General features: G+C 40.2%; 1 protein-coding gene across 1 annotated transcript; it reads right to left on the bottom strand.

Moving 5' to 3' along the window:
• Nucleotides 1-3353: 3353 nt before the first annotated feature.
• TMEM50A (transmembrane protein 50A) lies at nucleotides 3354-10944 on the bottom strand. Its single transcript, XM_034753757.1, has 7 exons — nucleotides 10734-10944; nucleotides 9324-9435; nucleotides 8415-8527; nucleotides 7774-7841; nucleotides 6632-6724; nucleotides 4646-4706; nucleotides 3354-3789 (listed from the first exon to the last, which is right to left on the bottom strand). Exons 2-7 carry the CDS (start codon nucleotides 9414-9416, stop codon nucleotides 3744-3746), a joined length of 474 nt encoding a protein of 157 aa, XP_034609648.1. The 5' UTR covers nucleotides 9417-9435; nucleotides 10734-10944; the 3' UTR covers nucleotides 3354-3743.
• Between the last annotated feature and the right edge of the window lie 333 nt (nucleotides 10945-11277).

Genomic DNA, 11277 nt, shown 5'->3' with positions numbered 1-11277 from the left:
TTTCCCCATTGCTCAACCAATAGTCCTAACCTTAAATACTGAAGGGAAAAGGGCTGCTCGTATATTTGCATGCGTTATGACTTGGGCTGTGAATAGTTATGGAATGAGTGCAGTAAGTGCTGGGAGGAATCACTTAACCTCGTTCTGTGCCTGAGCCTAGTGTACAGCACAAGGTAACATAGGGGCCATAGTGGTAAGTGGGGGGGCAAATGGGCAGAATTTGCAGTCTAGCCCTCAAAGGATTTTGACTCCCCCAGCTAAAGGCACATTCAAACCAAAATTACTTAGACTGTCCTGATTTATGCAGAGGGCTTGTCTGGTTCCCCCACATATATGGTTCTGGTGGAGAGGAGCGAGAATAGAGCTCACTAAAGGGAAGAGTAGATTTTAGAACTGTGGAAAATACAAAGGGGCCAAATTCATCCTTACTACAGCTACATGAACTTTAAAACTTGGCCTGTTGTCTTTAAAAGGTTTAGTTATTGAATACTTAAAGAGCCATTAGAGTATAAGATCAAGTAGTTATCTTTTTACAAGATAAATACATTAGTTCACCATTTCAATGATAATCTTAATTCTTGATTAAATTTGGATTATAACCTAAATCCATTTATAAATGTTTCTCATCTCTGAAGGAATTAAGGTTAACAGACTTAGTCCTATACAGACAGGGCATTTAATTTTCTCAGTGCTTCTAATAGATATTAGGAGCCATAGGAGGTATTGAGGAACCACCCTGAGAAGTTAGCTTAGTGACAAATTAACAGTCTTTGTACAATAGAGTTAGGGGAGAGAACTATATACACTCTTACTCAATGGAGTAACTTAACCGAATACAACTTTGTTAGTGGATGGAGAACTGCTAAGGCTTCCTTTTACACCATAAAGAAAAATGTGGTAGTTTCTTTCCTTGAAAGCCTCTGTTAGTGTAGCCCAGGGGTAGGCAACCTATGGTGAGCTGATTTTCAGTGGCACTCACACTGTCTGGATCCTGGCCACTGGTCCGGGGGACTCTGCATTTTAATTTAATTTTAAATGAAACTTCTTAAACATTTTAAAAACCGTATTTACTTTACATAGTATAGTTTAGTTATATATTATAGACTTATAGAAAGAGACCTTCTTAAAATGTATTACTGACACGCAAAACCTTAAATTAGAGTGAATAAATGAAGACTCGGCACACCACTTCTGAAAGGTTGCCGACCGCTGGTGTAGCCTATTTCTTCCAGCCTCCCGCCTCTTCAACCTCACAGCTGCACTAGATCAGCATTTCTCAGTTATTCCTTGGGGCATTGCTTCTGTTTGGTTTATTGATAGTGGATTAAGAATACATGAATACTCATGGCTCAAAGCATTTGACAGCCTCCATCCTGATTCACTCAGGAACATTATGAAGTGTAATGATACGCCAACAAAAATAGCATCATCAGGGCTTTATGTCAAGGTATGACCTGTCCAGCTAAAGTAAATGCAGACTTGAGTGAATGGTTTAACAAACACTCATGTTAAACAAGAATGCATTCTCTCACCTGTTTGGCATTGTAATTATGAGGAAAAAGTATTAAACCAAGTGATGCCTGACTATAGCAGTACACTAGAAGAATTAGATTTTGCTGATGATATTGCATCAGTTGAGCTATCATTTCAAAAAGCTAAGACCAAAAGGTGGTTCAGCATTATAAGGAAGTTAAGGTAAAAAATCAGGTCATGAAAAAATAAATTAGAACCCCAGAAAAACTCTGGTATTACATTAGAAGGCAAAGGAATACAAGAGGTGAGTCAGTTCATATACCTTGACAGGAACTAAGACTCAAACTGGCAAGGAAGCAGGTACATTTACCAACTTTAATCATAGATTTTTGATGACCAAATCTTGTTTAAGACCAAACTATGTGAATATTCAACTGAAATGTTATTTTCACCTTAACATATATATGTGAAAGCTAGAAAACCACCAGAACTATAGGCAGATATCTAAATGTTTGTGACTCATGAAAATAGTAGGTATTAAATGGAATGAATTTATAACAAATGCTGAGATTCATCAGAAAGTTCAACAACCTGTTAGCCCAGAATTATATAGAAAGGAAGATGGAAGTATCTGGTATAGGTGGTAAAAATCAAGCCAGAGCATTTGCCACAGCAGGCCTGCCCCTGGGCAGCTGGAGGAACATGTCATAGGGACCAACCACTAGAATCCCTTGATCAAACAATACTTAAAGGGAGAATTTATGGTACTTAACACAGAAAACACACAAAAGTAGCCAAGATAGACAGGGATGGTGGAGCCTTGTTTGTGCCCTAAACAACATCTGAGGGCACCAGAAGGATTCAGAAACACCTGCACAGCCTAAGGGAACCATAAAGCAAGAATTGGGTCAGATAATAGGCTCCCTACTGCTTGACAAACCTCCCCCTGAAGGATGTGCTTGGGCTGTTTGACAAGTTATTGTGTTTGAGAGTACTAGTAGGGATTTTACTGTACTTCCTTGCATGGTAAATTGTATCTTGTGTTTCGTGGACTAGTTATGCATCACTTAACAGCGCTAGGCAAAATTTCAAATAGTTTATTTGCCAAAAAAAATGCAGTTTGTAGCCCTGAAACTATTTGTGAATTTGACACAAATTTGCCAAATAAATAGTTTTGGCCAAAAGGAAAGTTGAGGAAGTGGTTGCAGCTGCCTCCCTTATAACTTTTAGCCCAAGTTTTAGGCTACTCACCTGGAATGTCGGCGATGCAGGTTCACTTCCCCCTTAGGTGGAGCAGGGATTTGAACTTCTCTCCCACCTATCAGGAGAGTGTCCTGGCCAAGCCCCAGGATACGGATATCCTGGGGCAAGTCTCGCCTGTTGGAGCTGTTGTACTTTTTATAAATAAATAGTCATAGGAACAGGGACTTAAAACTGAGGTCTCTCCAGTCTCAGGTGCCTGTCCTAATCACCCAGATACAGAGTCATTCACTCTCTTCTTTCCCTGTCCCAAAGACATTTTGATTTTTCAGAAATGACCTTGAACCAAACCCAACCTCACCACCCCCAACCACTTATTGGTCCAGCTCCTGTTTAACACGAGGACTTAAAAAGCAAATATCAATATTAACTATAACAGCACAGAGAGTACTGCTGCTAGAATAATGTGCATCTCTATGAACTCTTACACACCCATAACTATTTTTATTGTAAATTTTTGAACAGTCTCAGTATGACTAGTCCAATATTTTCATATAAAAAACAAGGCAGTGTGATATACACTGTGAAAAAGTGCCATGCAGTTCTGAAATCCAGGATATGTTTATATTGTTCAATATCAGATACAAGAAATACCATAGTTTAATAAATAAGCATAAAAATGTTTTAAAGTACTTTTTATTGCAGTTTTAGAGCTCAGATACAGTGCAGAACACTGGGTTAAATACAGCCATTATTCCTCTATATTATTTATTTGTAACAAACATTCCACAAGAGTGTCTTCCATTGTTACACTTTCCCTATTAGTTTTACATTTCAGTCAAATACGCTTGAACACAAAATCAACATTTAAGAACAGTAAAAAAAAGTTTAACAGAACAGAAAATGGAAATTTTATTGCCTCCTGATTTTATATTTTACTTTTTATCCTCAGAAATAATTCAAGAGCTAGCATTTACAAAATCGTATTACCAAAAAAAAAATAAAATAAAATCAGGTGTGTGTCGTAAAAAAAAAAAATCATAGGGCTTGACTCACTTCTGCAGACACATTCACTGCCACAAGTCTTCAGTGCGGCCAAATTTAAAGACCAGCCCTCTGTTTAAAAATAAACCAAACAGGAATAAATACATAAGCTTATTGCAAAGAATACAAGGGCCATCAACTTCAAAGAAAGCAGGCTCAGATTTCCCAGTTTCAGGAGATAAAATTTCAGATAAACCAGACTTTTGTAGTCAGTAAATTTTGGTTCTGATCCTGCAAGCCGATCCCTGTAGGCAGATCCCTGATCCCCACTGACTTCACTGGAGGTCTGTCCATATGCGCATCATTAAAAGATTTGAGGGTGGGGGTTGTCTTAGAAATAACAGTAACAGGGAATTATGAATAGATTAATTTTATATCTAATGTTCAATGTGGGCCATTAAAACTAACTAGATTTAGTTTAAAGCAGTTGTTTCCAAACTTTTTAGGCTGCATGCCCCTTTCCAAATAATGTAGTTTACTGCATAACTCCATGTGAGATAGGCAGAGGCGACACGTGAAGGGTGGAGTGCACATGGGGTTATGTGACCCCCCCCCCCAGATTTCTGCCCTCCATTTAGTAACAGCGTCTAGGTTTTCAAACAGGGGGGTGCAAAAGAATGTTCAGGGGGGAGAGTGCGGGAAGGGAGTGCCACCTCTACTCCCACTGCGCAGGGATGGCATCACCGCTCACCCTCCCGAACGTTCCTGCGTGCCCCACAGTTTGAAAACCTCTGATTCTGAGTCACACAACAGAAAGGAAATGTATACCAATGCGGCTGCAGTTTTAATTGAAAGGAGATTATAAATTGATTAGCTTGCCAAATCTTACTAAATAGAATGTGTTGTCCACTGTTACAGGATTGTTCTTACATACCACAGTTTGAAAACCACAAGTTTAGAAGGATAAACAAAGGAAAAACAGGCTTACCCAAAAAAGATAAATGCATTCTGGAAAAAGACAGCTATTCCTGGGTACACTAGTGGTTTTTCTGACAAAAGAAAAAAGAATTTCCATCAGATTTTCAGAACTATTTTCTCAACAAAATCCTTTTTCTCTCTTTCTGATATTTCAGAGACACCCAACTCCAGTATCATGTTCACAAACATTATCGGTTCAGTGCAGGAAAAGCATGTTTGGAGAGACCTGGATTAGGTTTTGTCAAATAACTTTAAGGAACCAGTTGAGTTTGATAGGAAAGCACTTATCAGAACTGAACACTAAAATACACACTAGATGATGCAAACTAACAGGAAAAGAAATATACTTGGGGGAAAATTAATAAGGACTGCAAAATTATAATGTGGCAGTTAACATTGTAAATACCTGGAAAAAATAGTTGGAAAAAAAGGTGTAGAAAATATTTTATAGCTTAATAGCAGTAGGATGAACAGGATTCCATATCCAAGCCAACGGAGCACAGTGTGGTCTTGAGGGCATTGTTGTCATTGCAGTCTCACTTAGGCATGTTTGCTATTATCTCATGACATTAGATGGAAGTTTGTCTCAGTGTATCCATTTCTATCTTTGCTAACATGATGAACCGCCACCCACCATCTGTCAGTTGCATGCAACAGAAGAGAAAGCATAAGGTCCAACCCACTGGCAACTTCACACAAGATATACAATAGCCTTCTGTTCAGAAAAAACATTTCGTTTACCAGCTCAGACGTACCTCGCTTTCTAGACCAAAACACGTATCACAAATACAATGACCCCATGGGACTATTGTCAACTGATTATTCAGCACCTTAAATGTATACAGTGGCATACAAAAATGGCACTGTGCTGAACAAATAACATTGTCCCTGCCTCAAATACCTTAGAGGAATAAATCAGTACAATACACAGAAATACACAACAGAACCAAAAGAGTTAGGAATGGTCTTACAGCTTAAGGCTGAGTTTTCAAACGTGCTTAAGAAAGTTGGCTAGCTAACTCCCCTAGGCTCCTTCAGAAATCCCAGCCTAAATGATTCATGGAGCAGATGGGTGACCACTACCATAGAAGAAGAGAATATAAAAGTTCACTTAACAGAAGATCACTCATCTGTTGTTACTCTAACTACTGTGATGCTGAAGTTTGGAATTACCTTCACCTCTGCTATTCCTGCCTGAAACTGGCTCATGCTTTTATTTGTTTATATTTTATAAAATGATCTTTTCTCCATATAAGACCCAAACAGTATCATTTTCCAATTCCCACAGGTTTCTCTACATGAGAAGTTATATCAAGTAAAGTGTAAATTTAAAATGATCATAGTTATACTGGTATAACTCCCTGTGCAGACACACCTATTCTGGCATAAGAGTGCCTTTTTCTAGTTTCATTTATGTCACTTTGGAAGTGGTTTAAGCTATGCTGGAAAAAGCTACTTTTACACTGGAATAAGAGTATCCTCACAGGGAGTTATACCAGCATGATTACATCAGTATAACTTCCTTTGTAGACACGCCCTCAGTTCTTAATGATGCCAATTGAAGGCTTAATGATACAGAAGACATTTTAACAGTAACATACACTTTAAAACAAAAACAAAAACTGGAACTGACTCTTTGAAAAGGTTATCTCCTAAAATATTACCATTGGGAAAAGTTGAGTGAAAAAGGAAGAGAAATAGAGTTGCAAGAGGAAAAAGGAATTCAGAAAAGAGAAAAATAGAATAGGATAAATACTGAAAGAAAAACACAGATGATAAGGAGGAGGACAGGAAAAGAGAAGCCAGAAAGAGGATAAAGTACAGATAGTATGGGATGGGCCTGTTCCAGTTAGTCTGCTTAGGGCACCAAATAGACCTTCTTGGAGCTGATCCTGAAAGAAGTCACTCACTCACCCATTCATTCATTATCCATTTAAAATATTATTACAGTAAACCATCAAAACAGGATGATATTAAGATCTGTATTGTATCTTACCTTTAACAACATAGCCTCCAAAGAGGATCCACATGGAAGCAATCAGAGATCCAAAAGCCATCATAAAACCAATGAACAGCCAGATGCGAGCACCTTATAAATACACATGTATATTATGTGACTTTCAATCTGCTCTTGTTTCAAAACACTTTGTACAGTATATCACATCTTTGAAGACAGACTAGCATTGTGTACAATATACAAATATACATCTTAAATCCATATTAAAAGAGAGGTTGCACGCAACAATTCTATCTGCTCTCATGCACGAGACAGCATAAATTACTACCATTGACATTTCAAAGAGCTATTAACATTATCTATAAAAATCTCATCTCTAAACTAAACTCTAATGGCAAGATACTCCCACCACTGCACAACCTGACCTAACAGGCTTTGTGACAGAGAGGTCCTAGTTACCCAGGGTTGGCGATGTAAAGAAATCCTCCCTGCAGACTGCAGAATAGCAGTGGAATCACACTGAGGCCACTATTGTATTTCCAGGGCTGCACGTACTCATATGAGTGCTGTGCTCCCCTCCACAGGAAATATTTGGTCAGTGGTGCCAGGGCCTGGTGCTTATCCTCTACAATGGGTGAAATTCACTCACAATGCATATACAGAATGTTAGAATAGCCGTTTATGGCATAGAGAGTATTTTAATTTGGATGCCATGTAAACTTACACTAAAGTCCTAGGCGGCAGGAGTCAAGAATTACAGTGATCATTTGGAAAATAGCCAATTATTAACTTATACACCAGAGCCAAAATAATTACTGTTTGGTTATACATGATTATTGGATTGTGTCAGCTGGCAGAAGAATGAAACCAAACACTATTACCATTCTTGCAAATTGTGTGGTAAAGATACAGTTATGTGAGTGACAGGCAAAACCAGTTGTGGAAACCAAGAGTAGAGATTTAACAGGACCATGTAAAAAAGGCTAGTTGTTCTCACACATCTCAAAAAATAAGTTCACTGAAGTTTACACCTGGTAAAAATGCTTACCAGTAGCACAAGAAACAGACAAATGTTACACTTTTAAATGTGCATTATAAATTAAACTATATCAATGCATTGTATTATAGCACAAACTATACAGCTATAGCTCTATGTATAATGCTATTTATAACATTTTTACCTGTTTGCCCAAGACAGCCTTCACTGTAACTGTCACCACGGACTTGTCCATTGGATACTGCATTGATCCTGCATGAATAAAACAGAATACAATTGACAAATACAGGTGAAACTATACAGAACATTCACACTTCTGAGTAATTTCTTCTATTTTCATGTACGGAAATGGTGACATCTTATTACTCTATAAATATTTTCTCCAACTGTTGCTGTGAAAAGGAGGGATAGTTAATTTAGCAGTTCAAAGTTGAAAAAAGAATGAAAGCATTTTTCAAAATATGAAGAATAATTAAATCTACCCAATTAAAAAAAGCCATACCATTTAAAAAGAGGTCAACAGGGTCCCATGTGAATATGGGGATCTTCCTATGTGTAAATTTATATCTGGGTGGTTCTCAATGTTGATTTGTGGTCTAACTCACTTGAAATGGCTAAAAAATACTCCACACTGTAATCCATAACAACCTCTCACCCTTCAACACAGCAGAAATAATGTTCAATTAACTGATGAACATAGTCCTATTTTATAGTCATAGGCCTGTGGCAGTTTAGAATAAAAGTCTGCACTTAAAAAAAAAATTAACTGCATGATGCAAGTTCTATAAAGTATGTAGGTTGTATTGGTAAAGAAATTACACCTACATTAGGAATGCAATAGTTGCTATAACTCCACAAGCATGGTATGAATGGTTGAAGTCTTCCATCTGAGGATATTTAACAGCTGCATCTATGATAATCCACCAGCCTGTAAAAAACTATTTAAAAAACAACTTAAAATACAGACATGATTATGTGCAACATCATTACAATGTTGTCTAGCAAAAATTAACATTAGTACCCTATATGAGAACTATATGAGGCCAATTTAGTTTTCATTAAAGTCAGTGGTGGTCATCTTATTATACATGCAGCACTAAATTGGAAGAAACTGAAAAAACTGAAGTAGCACATACTTACAATTTCTACAGAAAGATCATTTTAAAATAGCCTCTTTAAAATGTGGGGTGGTCTGATATATCAGCTAGTCTAAAGTATGTCATTGTAATTCACTTAAATGAAGCCCTGCTGTAAACTAGCTTTGTGGTGCATCAGAAGTTCCTTGCATGGAGTAGATAAAGGATGAAGTATGACACAGCAGTGACTAAAGACCAGCATATTGTGATAAGGCATCTGCTAAATGATCAGCTCGTAGGGCTTTCTACAGTACCAAGAACTACTGAAAAATTGTGTTTTATACTGTCGGATGGTGTTACAAAATGGTCTTACATATGTAGAAGAGACCAAACTGAATTTTAGCATTGATCTTCACAGGACTGTAACATTATTTGGTCCTGCAGACCATTTCCTTAAGTAAACTAATCCTCTTCAGGATAACTTACTTTGAAGACAACCACACAATATCCAATGAGCTGCCAGTGTGTAATACATTCACAATGTGCCCTAACAGGTTGTTCTTTTTGTGTCCTAAGCAGTGATTTTCAGTGCAGTACTGACTTGTTGCATACAGGCCAAAAGCACATATGAAATATAAAAATGGTTAGTTATACACACCAGCACACCAGCAGCAACTGATGCAATTGTATTTCGCTTTTCTCCCCAGTCAACACACTCTGAGCATCTCATGGTCTCAAGAAATCCAGACATTTTTCAGCTCTCTGAAAAACTAGAAGATGAAGCAATTTTTATTTTGTCCCCCACAAAGAGCATCTTCTCATATGTCTATGAAACAAATGCAATGCGACATGGAATTGCTATAAAGATTATGAAGATTGTTAAAAGAGCTAGAAATCATCAGCATGTCAAAAACTGTCTTCTCACTAACCATGGCAATGGCCCTAAACACAGTTGAACAAGGCAGGAGACACAATGCAACTCTTCAGGGCAAAAGAGCAATTGCCCAAAATTGCGCTCTAGGGTCTTTCTGAGGGATAAGAATGAAACCACTATCAGGCAGACCAGTCTACTCCTTCAAGGGTCTGCAGTCAGGTTAACAAAACCTAACTATCAACAGTATCAGAAACAGCTGACAAAATTCGGCATGGATCCCTGGATCCTTATCCATTGACAGAAGATCATCTACCAATACAAACATTAGTACGGTCCCTGAACTGATAGAAGACAGGGATCTGACACACCTAAATAGGCAGAGCTTGCCACACATTCTTAGATACTGGATGGGAAGATTATGAGTAATTATTTTAGATTATCAGCAACAAGTGATGTTTTTCTGAGTGATGACTGTGCCTCAGCGTCCTTTGTTCACCAGGAAATACTTGACTCCCAAGCACAGGCTGCATGCAGCATGACGCTTTCTGCATTCTGTGGATGCCCATCGCTTTAGGAACTGGGGGTTAAACTGTCCCTAGACAGTGCTCTGCAGAAGGAGGGTGAGCTGTGGTAGGACCTGCTGGCTCTCCTCACCTTCCCCTGCACAGCTGGAGAGAGGCAGCAGTGACTTGGGGCGTTGGCTCACATGGCCACAAAGCTCTGAGCCACAATGACAATCCTTCCCCCGCCCCAAGTTAACGTAGAGAATCATGCCAGTGTCAATGGTGGCCAGCTGCCCCAGGCAGACCCAGTGTCCATCAGCATCGCTCCTGATGCGGCCAATGGATGATAGTACAATATGCCAGTGTCTGGTGACAGAATATGGTTCTCCCCCCACTCCTGCCAACCACTAGCTGCATGGGGATGACCAATGGCCAGCGCCAGCAGCCCTCTGGCAGCCAATAGGATGAGAAGGCCAGTGACGTATAACCCCCAGGGAGCCAATGGCTAATGACATGCGGGGGGCAGCCAGTGGCTTGCCTCCCCCAAGTAGTCAATGACCAACAGCACAGCCCTTAGAGTAGCCAATGGCGAGCAAGCAGCCTATGGGCTCCCCCAGGACTCCCTCTCAGCCCCCCGGCTCCCAGCCCCGGGGGAGGGGTGTCTATGGGGCTCTCTGCGGCCCCCACTTACCTCAGCGCGTGGGCAGGAAGAAGGTGCAGCCGTTGGCTTAGCGGCTGGCAGCGCGCGCTCTTGTCTCTCTCAGCGGAGACCCGCCGCCGCCCCCCTCAGCGCAATAAACAAACAACCCGAGGAACCCGGATGGAGGAGAACCTAGAAAGACGTCACAGCGCCCCGACCGCCATCACACCGCGCATGCGCACCCACCAGCCCCGATCAGCTGTGTGACCATCACAAGCTCAGCAGGGGGAGGAACAGGAACTCCGTGTGCTGCCCCGCCCTCCACTCCCCGCATGCGCTGTCAAAGCTAGCAAGGCGAGGAGATTTTTCTTGCGCATGCGCCTCCAGGATATGGTACGTAAAAGGGTCGGGGAAGGCAGCCCTCCCAATGCGCGGGCGTTTCTAGTTGGCGCATGCGCTTCAGGTTCTTCTGGCCTGGGTGGGGGAGAAAGTTCTCGTCCTGCCCGCGCATGCGCCCCACTCCCCAGGTTACATAACTGGGTGGTGGTTCTCGAACCTTCTCAGTGTGGGTTAGTCTGGCAGCTCGTTAGTTGCT

Source organism: Trachemys scripta, chromosome 20 (genome assembly GCF_013100865.1).
Source record: "Trachemys scripta elegans isolate TJP31775 chromosome 20, CAS_Tse_1.0, whole genome shotgun sequence".
NCBI classification, from domain to species: Eukaryota; Metazoa; Chordata; order Testudines; family Emydidae; genus Trachemys; species Trachemys scripta.
The sequence above is the reverse complement of the archived record's forward strand: the minus strand, read 5'-3'. Positions and strand labels throughout refer to the sequence as shown.

Bases quoted from the DNA above. Each gene is read 5' to 3' on its own strand.
- TMEM50A (XM_034753757.1), bottom strand. From the start codon at position 9,416: ATGTCTGGATTTCTTGAGACCATGAGATGCTCAGAGTGTGTTGACTGG. The intron at 7,842-8,414 runs GTAGGTGTAATT...TTATTCATGCAG, and splicing joins GCAACTATTGCATTCCTAAT to GATCAATGCAGTATCCAATG. The intron at 3,790-4,645 runs GTAAGCCTGTTT...ATTTTTAAACAG, and splicing joins AATGCATTTATCTTTTTTGG to AGGGCTGGTCTTTAAATTTG.